Here is a 20,805-nt window from a genome sequence, read left to right on the forward strand (position 1 = left end):
AGGAAGATTCTTAAAGGTGGAGAGAAGCATCCAGGCTAGGGACTTTAGCACCCAAGACATGGCAGAGTGCTGAGTGCCCTGGTTTCCTTTTTCCTGATATTTCCCAGAGTTGGGCCTGAAGAAGTTGGCAGCCTGGCAGTAGTGGGTGCAGACTGAACAGGCTGGCACTATAGCTGAATGACCAGAAGAAAGATACCCTACTGAGTCAGGAAACATCACAGAACCTTCCTGAATTTGGCAAAAGCATAAATCTGCAGATCCAAAAAGCTGAGAAACCTTAAACTCTGCATCTAATCCACTGGTGGCCAAATTTTAAAACTGAAAATACAGAAAATATCCTGAAAGTGACATGGGAGAAGAGACACCTTTCTTAAACAGGAAAATCACTGATTTATCACTGATATCAAAAATTGTGGAGGATAGAAGAAAATTGTACTTGTTTTTCATGTATTGAGAAGAAAAGAGCTATCCAGCAGATTCATGTATCCCTTAGAAATGTTCTCAGGAACAAAGACGAAATCAGCACATTCACAGAATAGGGAAATTAAAGAAGTTTGTGTCTGGCAGTCATATCTTATAAACAAACAAACAAAAAAGACTGAAGAAACTTCTCTAAACAGAAAGGAAATTGTGTGAAGAAAGAAAGCATTTGGAGCATCAAGAAGGAAGGAAGAAAAATGTATGTACAAGTGTGGCCAAGCACCATAGGTTTTCCTTTCCCTAATGGGTTTTCTAAGTCATTGTTGATGTTTGAACCAACACTATAATATTCATATATATATTCATGATTCTCAGTGTATATGGAAGAAATAAATATTGTATTATAAATAAAACATAGGGCAAGGTAGGTTCCTAGTCTATACCTGATAGATAGAAGAATGATACTAATAGACTGATAATAAGTAGAGAAATTACTGGAAAAAACAAAAAGAGGTAGACTCAGACTCATTTTGGATAAGTCAGTAGAACTTTTTAAAATATTTATGGAACCCATGGGAGTCTTAAGAAAAACTGAAATGAGCTGGGGAGATGGCTCAGCAGTGAGGCACTTGCCTACAGAGTGTAATGCTTTTGGCCCAGTTTCCCAGTTTCCATGTAAAGCCAGAAGCACAAAGTGGCGAATACATCTGGAGTTCATTTGCAGCAGGTGGAGGCCCTAGCATGCCTCTGTCTCTATCTCAGATAACCAGAAAACAAAAATCTAAAAATAATATGGCACTTAGTTATGTGTAAGTTGCCCAAATATAACAACTAAAAACCATAGTAGGCCCAGGCATGGTGGCGCACGCCTTTAATCCCAGCACTTGGGAGGCAGAGGTAGGAGGATCGCCATGAGTTCAAGGCCACCCTGAAACTACAAAGTGAATTCCAGGTCAGCCTGGACTAGAGTGAGACCCTTCCTTGAAAAACCAAAACAAACAAACAAAAAAATCCATAGTAGGTTAAAAAAGACTCATTAGTATGCTCTCTATAACCAACACCCTGCATACATGAATGCATATATACACACACGTAGCAGATATGAGAATGGAAAAATGAAAAAAGGTCATTCCATCAAGACAATACTAATGTGTGCTAAATAACAGAGCCACGAAGTTTCTGAAGAAGAAACTGTCAAAACTGAAAAGAACTCTTAATTACAGTTGGAGGCTTCAGTACCTTCTCACAGTAGACAGGTAGAACACCTTTGTAGAAATTACAGCTATAGAAGAACTCAGCAGCACCAGGAGCTAGGTGACATTTGTAAGATGTTCCATTCAGCAAGAACAGAGGACACATTCAGCGCCATGACTAACCAAAGTCTGGCCTGAAAAAGTGTTGGGCATGTGTGCACTAGGGGCCACACATGTCTGGAGTTGGTCCACAGTGGCTGAAAGGCCCTGACGCACCCCTTCTCTCCCGCCCTCCCCCCCTCCCTCCCCCCTCTCTCTATCTTTCTCTGTTTCCCCCCCCCCTCCCTCTTCAAAAATAAAGATTTTAAGAAATAGGAAACAGGGTGAAGTGAAAGCCTGTGGATATCTTTTCACAGATTTGTCTTCCTCCAAAGTGAGCTTGCGTCAATAGTATGTGGAAAGGAGTTTTATGAGCTTTGCAATGAAGTCCATCTTGCCAGATTAAACTGTTTATCTTTTGAGGAACAAATTGTTCTGTATCATGAGAAAATATTGTTTGAAAATACTTTGTCTTAATGACTCCATTTCTTTATCTTTATATGTTGTAGATGTCATCAGTAGTTCTGTTTGGACCATGTATGAAAAATGAGAGACTATCTGATGAAATTTGAGATTATGTATCCAGTCTTGATCTGTTGCATAAATTTTTTTTTTTTAATTGTGGAAAATCAATCAGTCATTAAGATGAATTGTATGGGCTGTGGAGATGGCTCAGCTGGTAAAGTCACTTGCTTACAAAGTCTGTCAGCTGGGATTCAAGCCCAGGTTCACGTCACCAGTATCCACATAAAGCCAGATGCACAAAGTGGAGCATGTGTTTGGAGACTGTAGCTGCAAGAGACCCTGGCATGCATGTATTCTTTCTCACTAATTGTCTCCATGCATCTCTCTCAGATAAATACAATTTTAAATGAATTTTATATCCATAAATTCTTTGACTTTATTTACATTGAGCTTCCTGTTTCTGTTAAGGCTTTTACAGAGAAGAGAAAATCACATGGTGACCCTTGCCAGAGCATTACCCTTTTCCACACAGTGGGAAGACTATACACACGCGGGGCGGGGCCTGGGGCTGGGGGTGGGAGGGTAGGGGTTTCAGTCTTTCTGTGAGTGGAATGCTGACTCACCCAGCCTGTAGTGATAAGAGCTGACTGATTTTCAGATGTGTGGATAATGGGAATTCTTCTGACTCCTGAGAACTGTGGTTTATTGTATTGTTTTAAAATGCTTTTTGCGTGAAGTCTGGAGGGATCCGTAGCTGCATTCCTAAGAAACATAAAAGTACTCCCTAGTTTGAAGGTCAAGGATTCTTTCCTGATGATTTAGTCAAACACCACAGTGTAAAGTCAAGGAGAAATTAGGTTGAAATGACTGGGATTGGCAACTGTAAGGCAGGCAAATATTGTGCAGAATGAAGTAGTTTTTCAAATTAAATTTTAATGATGAATAATGATAACCCTTTACAGTTAGTTTTTTTGTTGCTGTATTTTGAAGTGGTAATTGCAGGGTTTTATATTTAAGGTTTTGCCATGAGCAAAGCCTTTTCAAGTAGTGATAAAGTGATTACTTTTCTTCTAACTAGGAAGAAGCACTGCATGCCTTTATTCAGCCAGAGACCTTGGATGGCCCGAATCAGTACTTTTGTGAACGTTGTAAGAAGAAGTGTGATGCTCGTAAGGTAATGGCAGGTGGAGATCATTGTCTGATTATCTGAGGTCATGTTCGTTATTCACACAGTTGTTGTGCTTCTTCTCAGGGCCTCCGGTTTCTGCATTTCCCATATCTGCTGACCTTACAGTTGAAGAGGTTTGATTTTGACTATACAACCATGCATAGGATTAAATTGAATGATAGAATGACATTTCCTGAGGAGCTAGATATGAGCACATTTATTGATGTTGAAGATGAAGTAAGTATTTTGTGCATTTTCTTGTTATGAAATACTTTTCATTATCTACTTTAGTCATACATATTTTAAAGAGTCATTTGGAATAAATTACAACTGATGCCTTTTAGACTATCACATTGAGGAAGCTTTTTTCTTTCCTTCCTTATTTTCCAATGCTGAGTTATATAAAAAACACTCACCTTTGTAAAAAGCTTTTCCTGACCAGTATAAATTACATTTCAATTATTACTTGGTTAAAGGAACTTACACTTTTTGAAAAGACAATAAAACCTCACCTCTGAAACTTTCTCTTGAGTTTGAATTGCATTTTATAATTTCTTAGTTACTGAAACCCACACATGTGCTATATCTGATCTGCACAAAACTCAGAACAGATACAAATGAATGATTGAGCAGGCCCAGCACTATGAATTCAGTTGCTTCTATGTGTCTTAATACTTTTCTCAGGAATTAAAATACCTGGGTTCTTCCCACTTAAGGTTTTATAGTTCTTAAGTTGGTTAGGTTCAAAAGATAGAAAATACAAGGTATTTTGTCTGTTTTCCTTTTTTAAATTAGTTTGTTTTAATTTGAAACCTGAAGTAGTTTGAGTATAGGTCTTAGACAGACATATGAAATGCTTACCAAGTTTTTCTTACTGATTGATCTCCTGGTGTTCTCTGGTTCCTCTTGCTCTTTGCTTTGAGAAGCTGGTTTTGTTGTATAGAATAATTTACAGTCAGTAAGGATTGCTATTACAGAATGATAAATAATTCTAAACAGTTAATCAAATGGTATTTAGTATTGTAAAGCATCAAGAGATAGTATGTTAATAACAGCACGTTTTAGACCTAGCTAAATGCCACTTCAAGTTCTTGTCCTGCTATTTGATATGTTCCTCGATAATCAAGAAAACTTTCTTCACTTGATCTGAGCCAAAAAAACTGAGAAGTGAATCATGTAAACTTACTTGACCCTCTTTGTCCTGTCTTTAAAGTGAGGATAATAATGGTTTGATGCTATTGTAAAAAAGATACCTTAGGTGCCATATATGCTCACTGAATATAACGCCAACCATATCATATTTTCAGAGCTTATCTCTTAATATACATATGAGGCCTTGTGTGTTGGTACACACTGGCAATGAGAGAGACAGACAGAATAACTAGATCAGTATGTCAGACATGAGTGCTTGATTTAAGTTAGGAAATATGCCCAAAGTGTGTTACATTTCTGGTGATATAATCTTCATAGAATGCCTACTCAAATATGAATGAAGAGTACAACAGTTTTCTGTATGTATATTCCTAATTTGTTTGCTATAAAGGGAACTCTTTCCTCAGGAAAGGACACCCGATACAAAGTTTGGCAGGCTCTTTAAGAAATTCAGGGTCTAGGGCTACATGGATGATTAGCAGTTACGGTACTTGCCTGAAAAGCCAAAGGACCCAGGTTCTATTCCCCCAGAATCCATGTAAGCCAGATGCACAGGTGGCACATACATCTGGAGTTCATTTACAGTGGCTGGAGTCCCTGGCACACCCATTCTCTCCTTCTCTCTCTCTCTTTCTCTGTCTCTTGTAAATAAATAAAAAGTCTAAAAATTTTTTAAAACAAATTCTTTTTTTTTTTTTTTTTTTTTTTTTTTTTGGTTTTTTGAGGTAGGGTCTCACTCTGGCTCAGGCTGACCTGGAATTCACTATGTAGTCTCAGGGTGGCCTTGAACTCTCGGAGATCCTCCTACCTCTGCCTCCCGAGTGCTGGGATTAAAGGCATGCGCCACCATGCCCGGCTTTAAAACAAATTCTTGTAAGCAGAAATATGCTGGCTTAGTTGGAAGAGTTTCAGGAATGATCTCTGAACTTGGATTATTGTTTGGGAGAGTGAGAGTTACCCCCACTTTGAGAGGGGCCATGCACATGCAGTCTCTTCAGCCCCTTCCTTTGGATTTGAAACAGTGTCTCACTGTGTTTCTCTTGCTTGCCTAAAATAATCTTTGTAGATCAGGCTGGCCTTCTACTTGCAGCAGTCCTTCTGTCTCTGCATTCTGAGTGTTGATATCATAGGCGTGCACCATGCCTGGCTTATATTTAGAGTTGTGATGTTGGTTTCCACCTTGATATGTTTTTGTGAACCAAACTCCTTGAGGGAAGAAGATTGTACTGTATACCATAAGCCATGCCTACAACAGACTTTAGAACACAAAATATTTGTGATTCAAGAACTTATTTGTGGTGCCTTATGCACATCAAGAACCTTCGGCTTACAGAACTCTCAAGACTATCTAAATAAATGTATTGTAGGTATGTCTGTAAAGTTAGAGGACACAAAGGAATGGATTAGGCATTTCAAAGAAGTAGAAATCTTCAGATTAAATTTGTATGACTATGAATTGACATCATGAAGCATGAAAGCATTATATTTTGCCTGCTGCACACCAAAATATAAAGTTACTAAGGAAATATACATCATCTCATTTTTTTTTCTAATTATAGAACCTAATACAATGATAATTTTTTTTCAGGGACACATAATTGTTGGGATTTGAGAACAAAAGACTCACTTTGAGCTATGATTTGCTGCTTTGATAGTAGTTTTCTATTCTTCCTGTTCAGCGATAAACATAAATGGGGTTGAAATTCAGAATCATTATTTGTGTCACTAGAATTTTAAGGAAAACATAGTTTTTACTTTTTTAGTTTTAACTTAAGATACGACTTGAAAATAAATTTATTTAAAATGAAGTCAATGTTTTTATTAACAAGGACATGTTCACTGTAACTGTTAGAAACTACAAGTAAAAGGCTTTGATGGGCACTCTTTCCTGCACTTGGCTTGGATTATAAGCCCACTTTGTTTTGTTAGAAATCTCCTCAGACGGAAAGCTGCACTGATAGTGGAGCCGAGAATGAAGGCAGCTGCCACAGCGACCAGCTAAGCAACGACTTCTCCAATGATGACGGCGTGGATGAAGGGATCTGCCTTGAGAGCAGCAGTGCGACTGAAAAGATCTCCAAGCCTGGACTGGAGAAGGTGCTTCCGAAGGGTTTGCTCTTTGCTTTGTTCTTGCTTTTTCTTCAGCTAGGTATTGAACCAGAGCCTTGAACATGCAAGCAAGTGGTCTAGAATAAACCACTTAACTCCTTATCATTTAAAAAAAAATACTTTATTCATTTTGCAAGGGGAGAAAGACAGACAAACAGACCAGGGCCTTCTTGCCATTGCAAATGATCAAATAAATATATAAACTACTTTGTGCATCTGAATTTATGTGGATGGATACTGGGGACTAGAGCCCTGGCTCGTAGGCTTTGCAAGGAAGTACCTTTAACCACTAAACCTTATCTCCCTAGCCCTCCTTGTAATTTTTCATTAATAGAGAAAATAAAGTAACTTCTAAGCTTTTGTAAAATTCTATAGCTTTAGTTTTGAGGAGAAAGGCTTCAACATAATGTTTTTGTGCATACAGAGGTCTGTGTGATCACAATTAAATTTTAAGAAGCACTATTTACAAGTGGGAATACTATTTTCTGGGAAACTGTTAAGAGCTGGGTGGTATTTCAGAAAGTGCATCCAGCAATCTGGTATCACCTCTGTCCTTAATATTGCAGCAAGTCTCCAAATCTCTGAATTTTCTCATGGAGGAAAATGAAAGTGTAGAGCTGAATTTGTTGGGTTTTCCACAGAACACTTCTGAAACAATTCCTCCCAGAGCGTCCTGAAGGTAGAGAAAAGCCAAAGCACTCAGCTTTCCTTCCTCTCCCAGAACAATGCCTGGGCGCCACACAATGTCATTTGAAAGCCACCGAGCTGGGCAATCTCAGGGACAGAATTGTCTTGTACTGTGTCACTGATTTTGAAGGTTTAGTCAAGCCGTTTTCCTTCACATCCTGTATTCTGCTTAGTTGAGAAGATAAACTACCCGGGCATGGTGTAAATCACTAAGTTAACTCACTGGGAGTCATCTTAATATAGAAATTGGAGGACAACATTTAAGAATAGTTTCACCAGCATAATCTGTTTTTAGATCAAGGTCACTAGTCTCAATACCATCACCACTATGCGTGACCTTTTAGAGTTGCCTGTCTTGATCAGAGCTAAGAGGTGCCTAAGAGTGGGCTAGCTGCTACTTGAAGCAGAGCCTGAGGGAAGGAAAACTGACCCTTGGGTTGGATTCATTTAAACCAAGGTGAAATGGCTGTTTCTACTGTCACTGCTGCTTGGATGTTTCTGAGGCTATAGCTGCTGCTAACAAGCACTCACTGGTGTTTGTGTTGGACATCAAAAAATCAGTTATTTAGTCTTACTATATTTTGGGGTTTTGAAGCAGGGTCTTACTTTGTGGCCCAGACTGGTCTGCAGCACACTGTGTAGCCCATGATGGTCATGGCCATCCTTCTGCCTCACCTGCCAAGTACTGTGATTACAGTTATGAGCTACCTGCTTAGCTGTCCTCTGTTGTTTTTTGGAAGGAACAACTGGTCCTTAGGGTGTCCAGTGTCTCTGTCTAAAGATCTGTGAAGGGCCTAGGCTTCTGAAAGAAAAACCATCCAAGCCAGCAAAGTAGCATGTGTTCATCCCCTCAGCACTTGGGAAGCTGAGGTGGCTGAATCTTAAATTCAAGGCCTAGCTAGGCTTCAGAGGAAGTTCAAAGCCAAGCCAGGAAACTTAGACTCTGTCTCAAAATAAAAGTAAAAATAACTCAATGGTGAAGCACTTAGCTAATATTTGTGAGGTCCTACGTTCAATCACCAGTACCGAGAAGAGAAAAGAAAAAAGAGAAGAGGAAGAGGAAGGGGAGAAGAGAAAATGTTTTATTATAGAAGGAACATAATTCAGAATTCATTTGTAATATAAGCGAGATGTCAAATTAATAGATCACTTATCACAGATACTGTACAAGTACATTAGAAGAGGTTCCATATAATTATATTTCCTCTGCTTGTTTGTAAAAGAAAGAATTTTACTTAAAGAAAAAATGTAATTTCTTGATTTTTAATTTTGCACATTAGAACAGTGTTACATTGAGTGCCTGCTTCTAATATTTATACGATATTTTACAAAAATTGGCAGGTTTATACATATGCATATTGTCAAAGCTGACAAGATAGTATAGTGTACACATGAAGGAATATAAGAAACAGAACAGAAAATGTGTTGTGTGTAAAGTTACGTTAGTGTATTGCCATTTTAGTGTTATGTCAGAGGAAAGTTGATTCAAGATAGGACAATTACTCTGTTGTTATGTTACTTTGCTGCGTATTAACAGAATAGAAAATTTTCAAATAAGGATTTTGTGGGTTTTTCTTCTTCTGAATGTCTTTTTCTTCCCCCTCAGAGTTCCTTGCTGTATGAGCTCTTCTCTGTGATGGTGCACTCGGGCAGTGCTGCTGGAGGCCACTATTATGCTTGTATCAAGTCGTTCAGTGACGAGCAGTGGTACAGCTTCAATGATCAGCATGTCAGCAGGGTAAGGGGTTTCCTTCAAGGTTGTTACTTGCAAGACTGGAGGAGGTTCCTACTGACAGTAGAGTCCATTTGAAATAGAAGCCTGTATAGAATGTTACAAGTCCCATGCCAAATCAATATTCAAATTCCAGTATATTTTCTTGTTCTTTTTGCTAAATATTTTGTTAGAAACTTCCAAGATAAAGTACCAATTTTTCTGTGGCCTTAAGTCTTCATGTATGACTAGAAGGACTTGAACCTGAATTGCTGGCAGACAGCAGAGACAAACTCTGTGCATTGGTGTCTGTGGCCCATTGTGAAGGTGTTGGTTAACATTGAACTCTGAAGTCTGGATTAGAGCCTGATAGAGCTGCTCACACTTCTAACCCAGCCCTCTGGAGGGAAGACAAGAGGGTTGTTGAGTTTAAAGCCGTCTGGGCTACAGTAAGACCTTCTGTCACAGAAACAAACAAAACAAGCTACAAGATTGGATTACATGTTTCCCTGTTGATATATTAATGGTGTCATAGGTTCCCCCCCGCCAAAATAAAAGTAATGTGACAACTTTTTAGATAACACAAGAGGACATTAAGAAAACACATGGAGGATCCTCAGGAAGCAGGGGATATTATTCCAGTGCTTTTGCAAGGTAAGGAATTTACAAATGTTTAGTGTTTGAATGTTTAAGTTAAAGATAGCTTTTCTTTGTGTTTCCATCATAAAAAATTTAACCAGGGGTCAGCAAACTGCACCCCATAGGCCCATTCAGCCCTTGTCCAGGTTTCAGATGCAGTCATTGGTTCAGGGATGTGATGCTAATGCCCTTGAACCACCACAGAGTGTTCAGCGCCTCCATCTGACCACAGAGCTGAGATAGTTACCCTGTGGCTCCTCTGACTCCTGGCCTAGCTGCTGTAGTCATTACTGTGTTACCAAAAAGAGGTGTGTAATCTTTTCCTGAATGTGTCCTGAAGAACAAAAGAGGTTTTCCTTTTTTTCTAGAATGCTTTAAATTTTAGTCTTTGAGCAATGGTGACTTTCTAATGATAAGGAAAGAGAAAAGGGAAGGAAGGAGGGAAGGAAAAGGAAGGGAAAGAAGAAAAGACCCTCAATTTCAAGTAAATACTTGATGCTTAAAAATGAAATTTTTACCATCTACTTTGGGGCCCTATTAATCTTTTTATTATATTTCTACTAGTTCCACAAATGCATATATGCTGATATACAGACTGAAGGATCCAACAAGAAATGCAAGTATGTTATATAGTTGTTTGATTTTACTCTGTCATAAACTAGTTTCTCTTACAAGTTTTGCAAATGCAGAAAACAGCTTTTAAGTGCTAGAACAATGGAGGATATTTTTATGCCTGAAAAAATTAATTATAAAGACTTATGAAATAATACTATGGGATTAGGAAAAAAACAACATGGTGTTACATTCCTGTAAGTCTAGCTACTTGTTAGGCAGACAAGAGGATTGCAAGTTCAAGGCTTGCCTGGGTTCAAGGCCAGCCTGGACAATTTAGCAGTCCTGTCTCACAAAGTAGATGAAGGGTGCAGAAATAGCTCAACAGTAGCTTGCTTAGAGTCATTTAGGCCCAAATGCTATCAATACCACCCCTCAAAGTGTTGTAGAATTGCTGGGCATGGTGGTGTACACCTTTAATCCCAGCACTTGGGAGGATTGTTGTGAGTTTGAGGCCACCCTGGGACTACCCTGTAAATTTTAGGTCAGCCTGGGTTGGAGTGAGACCCTACCTCAAAAAAAAAAAAGTGTAGAATTGCTTTTTAACACATTGTTCTCCATTAAACAAAGTGAGTATTCACTTGCAGAAAGAATGTACCATGTGCAGTTTGATGCAGTGATGGTGAACCCACCCGTGTGCGGCATCATGGCCGACCACCTGCATGTCCTGGTTAGAGCAGCTCTTTAACCTGTCAGGACCTCTAGACCTGTAAAAGGAAACAATAGCACTTTATAAGGTTCTTGTAAAACTAAAATAACACCTTGGCTTTTTTGCCAGATACCTGGTATGTAGTGAAAATTCAAATTTAGCTATTTCAATTTCAAGTGTTTCAAGTATGGTGAGTATCTACATAATTTGAATAGGGCCACCAGGTGGCCTAAATTATTTTAGAAACATTTTAAGATCTAGAGGGAAATGTGTCTGCTTACTTGATTAATAAACAAGTAAGTTTTTATAAGTCTGGTATGCACTGTTATATTTTTATTTTATATTATATTTATATTGTTACATTTTAATTTTATTAAGAATACTAGAATTAATGCTGAATATAAAGCATGTTCGTCCTTCTGATATGTGTGTGTGTGTGTATATACATATATATATATATATATATATATATATATATATATATATATATATATATGTATACATATATATATACACACCACACACATACACATATACATACATATGTATATATGATATCATTGTCAGAAATTATAGTTGTTACCAATTCTAGCTGACAGTATTGTAGATAGGTGTTTAGATGTATACTTTTAATGTATACACAGAAGATACATTTGCTCTTACTCTTTCTAGAAGTACAAAGAGTAATCACTGTCTTTGATTTTAGCACATTTCTTTTGATTAGAAGCTGCCATGCTATTAGGAAGTCTGTTTTGCCATTATGTCTTTTGTTCACATTTCTGTGAGGCCTCTTTACATTATGGATTTATAGATGCAAGGCTTAGGGTCTGTTTATCTTTTCACCCACCAGAAGTGTATTCAGGATCTGGAGACTTCCTGAACGGTAAATGGAAATAATAATAATTCATTTCAGAATGAAGTTTAAGAACAGAAATAAACATTTTTATACTATTGCAAAGGCATGTTCCTCCCAAAGAATTAACTTGTTCGGGTTACAGGTACCTTATGGCAGAGCCAGCAGTATAATTCATATGTTGAGTGTGGACCCAGCCTTCCTTTACCTACTTCCCAACTCTGGTTCTGTGATAAAGCACCAGAGGGGGCTATATCATATAATAGGAATTTCTTATTTTTAGTTGAAGAGTTGCAGGCATTTGCCAACATGATCAGCATGGGATTGTTCCTTTTTTTGGTTTTGTTTGTTTTCTTTTAAATTTTACTTTATTTATTTATTTGAGAGCAACAGACAGACAGAGAGAGAGAAAGAGGCAGAGAGAGAGAGAGAGAGAGAGAATGGGCACGCCAGGGCTTCCAGCCCTGCAAACGAACTCCAGGTGCGTGTGCCCCCTTGTTCATCTGGCTAACATGGGTCCTGGGGAATTGAGCCTCGAACCAGGGTCCTTAGGCTTCACAGGCAAGCGCTTAACCGCTAAGCCATCTCTCCAGCCCTTGTTCCTTTTTCTTAAACCTAGAAATGTACCTTTCAATCTTCCTTTTGATACCAATTATTTTCCTTATGTAATGCCAAATAATCATTGGTTTTATAAAATAATGTCATGTTGTTACTTTGTTCCATATAGAGTTATAATCGATAAGAAAACCCTTAAAAATCCTATGTAGATCTTGATAATAGTTTTATATGTCACTTTCCAGATTGTTTAAAAGTAACTTTAGAAATCTTAATCACTTTTGTGCAAATGACTACTGACTTGTGTAGACTTAAAAAGATAAATGTAACAAACTTTTCAGTTTCTGACTCCTTTAATTTCAAGGCAGTTAAAGGACTACTTTGCGGACATGGGGAAGATAATACTACTGGAGAATAACAAGTTAGATTTCTAGCAGCAGAATGACATTTGTTAATTTTATTATGTCCTAGGCAATAACAAGCTTAGGAAGCCTAGAGCTACCGAGGCAGATGTGCCCAGGACACGGGGTTCTGTGGCAGTGGCACAATGACACAGGGTCCTACGGCAGTGGCACAATGTATCTGAAATAAAGAACAATTTTATTTTCAGATGGTAGCAGCTATTTTATTCTGGAATCTTAGTGAGCTGTCCTAGAGTCAGGAGCCCTTCTGGATAAATGTATGGCTTTTTAAAAGTATGAGGTCAAGCTGGGCATAGTGGCACATTTCTTTAACCTTAGCACTGAGGAAGCAGAGGTAGGAGGATCTGCATGTGTTCAAAGCCAGCCTGGGACTACTGAGTGAATTCTAGGTCAGCCTATGCTAGAGTGGGACCCTACCTTGAAGAAAAAAAGTATGAATCAAAGCATGACGTCAGGGCTGTGGTTTTGGCTTAATTGGTAGAATGCTTGTCGAGCATGCATGAAGTCCTGTGTTCGATCCCCAGCACCACATAGATGGGGCGTGTATAGCTCCCACCTGCAGCCCTAGTATTAGGGAAGTGGAGACAGGAGAGTCTGGAGTTCTAGGTCTTTCTCTGCAAATTGCAAATTTCAAGACCATAACGAATAAATAAACAGAAACATGAGACTAGACCATGATATTTCTTCACCCTTTCCAACAAGTGGTTCATTTTTCTTTCAAGTTGAAAGAATATAGTTGAAATATATCTCTAATGGAGCAGAATAAAACAAAAAGACTAGAGAGAGCCCCAGTTTAAGTGATACTCTTTTTAATCCTATTTTGTTTTTCATAGAATTTCTAGAAGTGGATGAATACCCAGAACATATTAAAAACTTGGTGCAGAAAGAGAGAGAATTGGAAGAACAAGAAAAGAGACAACGAGAAATTGAGCGTAATACCTGCAAGGTTAGACAATTATTTCCCCTCAGTTCAGAAGTGTTATTTAACTTTGCTTCTCACATAAGTGCTGTTCTCATACCTGACTGACTGGGCTCTAGTCAAGGATGCCATTGCGATCACTCATAGTATGAGTTTGCTGCAGGGTGAAATCTGCTTTGCCTCCTAAGAACCCTGCGGACAGTGCTCAGGACTGATGAGCTGCACTGAGGTGGGCTGCTTGGGCCTTGAGTAAAGAAGAGTGAGTTGTGAGCCTGCGAAGCCTGACAGCCCAGGTTCAGTTCCCAGAACCCATCTTAGCCAAATGCTGAAAATGGCACATATGTCTGAAGCTCATTTGCAGAGGCTGGAGGTCTGCCCCCCCCCCTCAAATAAATAAATAAAAGAGTTTTTAAAAGAAGAAGAATGAATTGTGAAAACCCTCCTGGACAGAAATTGATGAATATTTATCAAGCATCTTAGGCAAACTCATACACTTGGAGATATTTTTCTTATAGAAACATCCTCATGAGCTGGGTGTGGTGGCACACAGATTTAATCCCAGCACTCGGGAGGCAGAGGTAGGAGGATCACTTGAGTTCAAGGCCACCCTGGTCAGTCTGGGCTAGAGTGAGACCCCCTACCTTGAAAAACCAAAAAGAAAAGAAATACCCTAATGAGTTTATCACAGGTATTGCAGAAATGTTAACCGGAAGCATATTCAACACAGTGTTTCCCAACCAGGGAACAGTTAGAAACCACATGAATGCATGTCAATGAGGGAATGAGTGCAGAAATTATGATGGATACTGACTTCTCAAGAAATGTGCACTTATTAGAATTGGTATTTTGGATTTTTTCAAGGCATGAGGCTTAGTTATAGCCAATAAGAGAGAATAGTCCTAATTGTGTTTCTTAAATTATGTTATTTTGATAACTAGTAACAATGCTATGTGCAAAAGATTTAAGCTTTGATTCTTGACCACCTGAAGTGATAATATTTTATATTTTCTAGATTAAATTACTCTGTCTGCATCCTGTAAAGCAAGTAATGATGGAAAATAAATTGGAGGTTCATAAGGACAAGACATTAAAGGAAGCAGTAGAAATAGCCTATAAGGTATGGTTGGTTAATCATACTGCTCATCTGTCAACATCATTGTCAAGGTTTTATTATAGTAATAGCAGTATAAGCATGTGTAATTAATTTGATGGTCTGTTAATTCAACTCTCTCTTACTCTTTTTTGGAGCAAACTCAGTTGATTTTGACAGCAGTCTCACTCTGAAAGCCAATTAATCTTTCTAGATATCAGAATTAGAATCAGAATTGTTATTACTTGTTTAGCAAATCTCTCGCCAGTGCCCACTATATTAGTCATTAGAAGATGTGGTCAGTGCCTCTGGAAATTTATAGAAAAAGTTGAATTCACAGTTGGGAGTTCTTTTATCATTTCGATGCTATGAAGTAAATTAGTAGTAAGTTGAGATTTATTTTGCTGTTTGTGGCTGTCCTCATTGAGCTTAGAGTGTATAAAGCAAAATTAGAGACTGTGCAGAAGTATGGTTGCCTGTGTTCTAAGAACTGTGGAAAATTAGTAGAGTGAGAAAGGTAAATAGACGCTACATCATTCTAAAATGTCATTTATGGTTTTTGAAATTTTTTTATTTTACATATAAATATTAACAGAATTCGATTAAAACTGAGCACTTGTTATCTAGAGAAAAAAATTGCATTCCAGGGCTGGGGAAATGGCTCAGTTGGTAAGGTGTCTGCTGTGTAAGAATGAGAACATGAGTTCAGTCCTCAGAACCTAGAGAACAAGGTGGACATGACGGGGTATGCTTGTAAGCCCATATCTGGAGGGGAGAACAGGTAGATCCCTAGGGCGTGCTGGGCAGCCAGTAGCCTGTATGGGGAGCTCTAGGCCAGGGAGAGAGCTTGTGTCAAAAAGCTGGATAGTGTTCTCCAGGAACAACACATGCATGCACACAGATGTACATGCAGACTGTCATTTGTCTATAGTTCTGTACTCACGGTGAGTCAGGTGACCAACAACAGCACACACTAGCTGACGCTGTTTCTCAAATATCATCTAGCACAGCTTTGCCAGAGCCATATTGAATAAGATTATATTCTTAACTAAAAAAGCTAATTGCTGCAGATAAATTAGAACTTCGGAGTTAGAGTCTGAGAATAATCCATTTTACACAAGTATCTTAGGTGCTTCTTGGCATATTAAAGTTAGAGGACTATTCATATCATGTACCCTCCTAGTCTTACAGTATTGAATTTTACATTTGATTCTGAGGCTCTTTTAGTTATTACTGTCCCTCTTCAGACTGTTAAAGTACTTGCATCAGTGAAGAGAATTCTGTGTTTGATCACCATGGCATTTCCAGTATTGTGTGGTTATTAGAAGGGTCATATTTTGGTGGGTGTGTGAATTTGAAGGAGTATACAGTAAGATGGATGGTGGTGCTGGATTTGCCTCATTATGGTTAGATGGCTTTAAATGTCATTCTAGATGCAGGCATCATGTGTGCAGTGAAAGAAAACATCTTACCAAAGTAGTCATAGACATTAAGGTCAATTAGTGATACAACCTTTAAGGGGTATTTAATTATAAAGAAAGGAAAATATAGGAAAGAAAAGTTCACAAATAAAGCAGGTTGAAAAGAGAAATAAGTTTACCTTTGTACCAGCAACAGGGCTTCATTTCAGGGTGAGAATGGAGAGTAAACAGTGGGGCCACATCAGAGCTTCTTTTAAGATTATAATCACAGACCTAAAGCAGGCATTGAAGAATATTTGTGCAATCCTAAAAACAAACAAAAAACATTGAATGCATCTTTGCCTGGCGTGGCGGCACATGCCTTTAAACTCAGCACTTGGGAGGCAGAGGTAGGAGGTTTACTGTGAGTTCGAGGCCACCCTGAGACCGCATAGTGAATTCCAAGTCAGCCTGGGCTGGAGCAAAACCCTACCTCAAAGCAAAAAAAAAAAAAAAAAAGAAAAGAAAAGAAAAAAAAGAAGAAGAAGAAGACGACGACTTGTGCAATCCTAAGTTTCTCTGGAAACCAAGAGGTACCATCGGAGGACATGAGTAGAGGGAGGTCCATGCTGGTGCTCCTGTGCCACGTGTTGTAGGAATTCTGGAGGCTGGTGTTGAAGGGGGAGGTCCATAGAGGGGCAGGTGGCACATGAGACACCCACATAGGGTTTTGTAGACGACTATTCTCCCATAATGAAGAATGTATGTCAATTAACAGTTCTGTTCCATATTGAGCTACAAAAACAAAGATGTATGTTCTGTGTGGGTGGTTGGTTGTGTTTTAACTTTGTAATTACAGAGTGATAGAGTGTAATGTATTGAAGTAAAATTCATCTAGTTTGTGATGTTAGCTTTTAAAAAATAGTCATTAAAGTATGTTAGTGCATAGCTTGTATTATTTGAGAGATAATAAATAATGGTCATGAAATAATAGCATTTAAACTAGGTGTGATATCTTATGCCTGTAATCTGAGCATTTAGGAGGTGGTAGCAGGAAGATCAGAAGTTCAAGGTCAGTCTCTGCAACAACCGTGAGGTCTATGCCAGCCTCTCTCAAGAAAGAAAAAACATTGATGATATCTCTATAACTTTAATGTCTCTGATTCAAATCACAATTTTATATTTATATATATAATACATATGTATATTTCCTTGTTTGTTAGGACCTACTAGTAGGTTTATTGCATACCATACTAAAAGCTATACATTTTTCTTTTGTTGGGGCTTGCTTTTTCTTAGATGATGGATTTAGAAGAGGTAATACCCTTAGATTGCTGTCGTCTGGTTAAATATGATGAGTTTCATGATTATCTGGAACGATCGTATGAAGGGGAAGAAGATACACCAATGGGGCTTCTCCTAGGTGGGGTTAAGTCAACCTACATGTTTGATTTACTGCTGGAGACAAGAAAGCCTGATCAAGTTTTCCAGTCTTACAAACCTGGAGGTAAGCAATTTTATGCTTCTTTGAGTTATAATAGGAATAACTATAATTCAAAATGCTTCATGTGTTCTTAAAATGTACACAAGTTGGGAAGCAGTCAATAACAAAGTTGGAATTAAATTCTAGATTATATCTAGGTTTGGTGGTTCCTACCTGTAATATAGCACTGGTGAGGCTGAAGCAGGAGAGTCACAAGTTCAAGGACCAGTCTGGGCAAATTTGTTATAACCTAAAATCTCAAAATTATAACAAAACAAAAGAAGCTTGTTGACACAGTACTGTGACAATGAACAGTAGGAAACACCCTGTGGGATTTTTCTCCTTCGATGTGTAGTACTGAATGATTTATGTGATTAAATGGAAATCCCTGAAGTTAAGGTCAGCTCTTAAGATTGTTTCCCTCCCACCCCACCTTCTCTGTCCTTTCCCAGAGGAACAGAGTATATATAGCAACCACTATTTTAAAAAAAAATTAATTTTACAAAACTTTTACTGTATCTTATCTTTGTATCAGTGATAAATCACAATTCACACTTGGGTTCTCTGTTTTTAATTCTCAAAGTTAAACTTGGGAAAACTGATTTTTTCCCCCTTTACATTCTGTTCCTAATGGATGCTATACACCTCCCTATTTTATGAAGGCTCCTCTGTCCAAAACATGTATAATTGTTCTCAGAACCCTGCATACTCTCTTTAGTAGGAAAATTTCTCCTCTGAAAACTTGTTGCTTGCTTTAGTCAGCATTTGCCCTTTATGTAGAGCCATTGTAAAAAGACATAGTAATTGAGGGATTAGAGGATTGCATGAGTCATCAATAAAACAATAAAAGAATTTCAAATGTGACTATGGATTGTAAGATGTTTGGAGTCATTTCCATTATTGATTAATTATCAAGATCTTAGTAGGCTGTTTTATCATTTATGTGAATTAGAGAGAAACTGAAGGTTGGCATGTAATGCCTGCAAGAGGTAAAGGTAAGGCTGGGAGAATAGATCACTGGGTCAAGTGCTTGTCATGCAGGCAGGGGGACTTGAGTTCAGACCCAGCACCCACATAAACAAGCGGGGTATAGTGGCATTCGTCTATGATCCCAGTGCTGGGGCACAGACACAGGAGAATCCCTGCAGCTTGCTAGCTAGCTTGTCTAGGCAAATAATTGAGCTCTGTGGTCAGTGAGGGATCCTGACTGAAAAGAATAAAAATGAGAGCTGTACAGATAGCTCAGTGGTTAAGTACACATCCTTACGAAGCCTGCCAGCCCAGGTTCAATTCCCCGGTACCCTCATATAACACCAGATGCACAAAGTGTCACATGTATCTGGAGTTTGTTTTCAATGGCAGGAAGCCCTGGCATACTACTTACTAGTACTAGAGGGCCGTAGAAAGGAGATATAAAGGGAATAGAAATAGAATGGGTCTGTATCTGGAACTTTGTGTTTGCGTTTTATACTGGATCCTTACCCAAAGGCCAAGAAGCAGTTGACTTGTATTTTGAACATGCTTAATAAATTTAACAGTGGTATATTTTAGAAGGAAATAAAAGACTTTTTAAAAAAATTACATTTTGGCTTTTGCATGTTATAGAGTGCATATTATCAAAATAATACTTCTTAGCCAGGCATACTGGCATGTACTTATAACCACAGCATTCAAGAGATTGAGGTAGGAAAATTGCCATGAGTTTGTGGCCAACCTGGCCTACATATAGTGAGTTACAGATCAATCTGGGCTAGGAGGCTAGAGCAAGACTGTGTCTCAAGGGGGAAAAAATCCTTAATGAAGACTACAATTTAGCTTTTTTTTTTTTTCAGTGTTCTAATGTTTGGTCTCTTTTTTCTTTTTTTTCTCAAATTTTATTAACATTTTCCATGATTCTAAAAAATAACCCATGGTAATACTCTCCCTCCTCCCATTGTCCCCTTTGAAATTCCATTCTCCATCATATCTCCTCCCCAGTTGAGCATTTTTAAAAGAGGTCTGAAAGAACTTCTTTTACTAGCTTGCTTGAATATTTGCCAACAACTAAAAATGCAATGAGAATACACGTGTTACATACATTTCTAAACTAACCTGTGTCTGTTTTTATGTTTTACATGTCATAGAAGTGATGGTGAAAGTTCATGTTGTTGATCTGAAGGCAGAAACTGTAGCTGCTCCAATAACCGTTCGTGCTTATTTAAATCAGACAGTTACAGAGTTCAAACAACTGATTTCAAAGGTAAGTTGTAGATTAATCAGTGAATATTTTTGAGTTTGCTGTGTGTGAGACTCGCTGTGGCTTTTTAAAGTTGGGAAACAGAAAGGCCATGACATATTGATAGCAATAGAGGAGTGAGTGAGGAAGCAGATTTGACTGGGAAACAGTGAATTCAGTATGGCCCCGTTATGAGAGTTAATGATAAAGAACACAGGCCCATTCTGAATTCTTGAGCTGGAAAAATAAGATGTGAAAACATTTGGATTTCTTGGGTAATATGGCCTGGACCACTTCAGATGGTTATTATCCTTTCAGTGGTCAGAGGCAAAATTCTGCAGGTTCCTACACCTCAGGGTAAGAACCCAGACATAGAAACATTCATAACTGCCTACCAAGAAACTCAATATCATTTATTAGCCACTGGTCTTACAGCAGTCTTTTAACTCATTTTCTGAGAGTTTCAATAACTATAAATAAACTTGTTATGAGTATTAATAAATGACTTTGGGAAAAAAAACATAAAATCTGTTAGAGTTGGTAGTTATTGCATATGTTTAAAAAAATGACTTCTTACAGTTTTACCAAAGTAATAACATCTGGAGGGCAAGTCATATTGTGAGATCTTACTTTATTATTAAATGGCTCATGAATGCACAGGTGGTGATATTGTCACAGGTAAAAATGTGTAGCTCAGTGTTAAGTGCAAGCACTGAGATAGGATAAAAGCTGAGCTATGAGCTGGGTGTGGTGGCTCATACCTTTAATCCCAGCAGAGGCAGGAGGATCACCATGAGTTCAGGGCCAGGCTGGGACTACATAGTGAATTTCAAGTCTGCTTAAGCTAGAGTGAGACTCTGCCTCTGCAAACCAAAAAGTTTGCTCTCTGTTGAAGATGATGATCTTGCCTACTGAAGAAATGCATTCAAAAGTCATTTTGGCAAGAGGCAGGCATTTAAAAGTA

General features: G+C 38.3%; 1 protein-coding gene across 3 annotated transcripts in view; it reads left to right on the top strand.

The window, feature by feature from the left end:
- Positions 1-20,805, top strand: part of Usp47 (ubiquitin specific peptidase 47) — a 100,359-nt gene that overhangs the window by 64,075 nt on the left and 15,479 nt on the right. For all 3 annotated transcript variants that reach the window (XM_045144874.1, XM_045144876.1, XM_045144875.1), the window contains 10 exons: positions 3,256-3,351; positions 3,430-3,582; positions 6,427-6,594; positions 8,900-9,031; positions 9,582-9,658; positions 10,208-10,263; positions 13,568-13,680; positions 14,666-14,770; positions 17,443-17,650; positions 19,750-19,865. In XM_045144874.1, the coding sequence (XP_045000809.1) occupies positions 3,256-3,351; positions 3,430-3,582; positions 6,427-6,594; positions 8,900-9,031; positions 9,582-9,658; positions 10,208-10,263; positions 13,568-13,680; positions 14,666-14,770; positions 17,443-17,650; positions 19,750-19,865 (1,224 nt within the window). The remainder of the gene's footprint in view (positions 1-3,255; positions 3,352-3,429; positions 3,583-6,426; positions 6,595-8,899; positions 9,032-9,581; positions 9,659-10,207; positions 10,264-13,567; positions 13,681-14,665; positions 14,771-17,442; positions 17,651-19,749; positions 19,866-20,805) is intronic.

Source organism: Jaculus jaculus, chromosome 3 (genome assembly GCF_020740685.1).
Source record: "Jaculus jaculus isolate mJacJac1 chromosome 3, mJacJac1.mat.Y.cur, whole genome shotgun sequence".
In the NCBI taxonomy this organism is placed as follows: Eukaryota; Metazoa; Chordata; class Mammalia; order Rodentia; family Dipodidae; genus Jaculus; species Jaculus jaculus.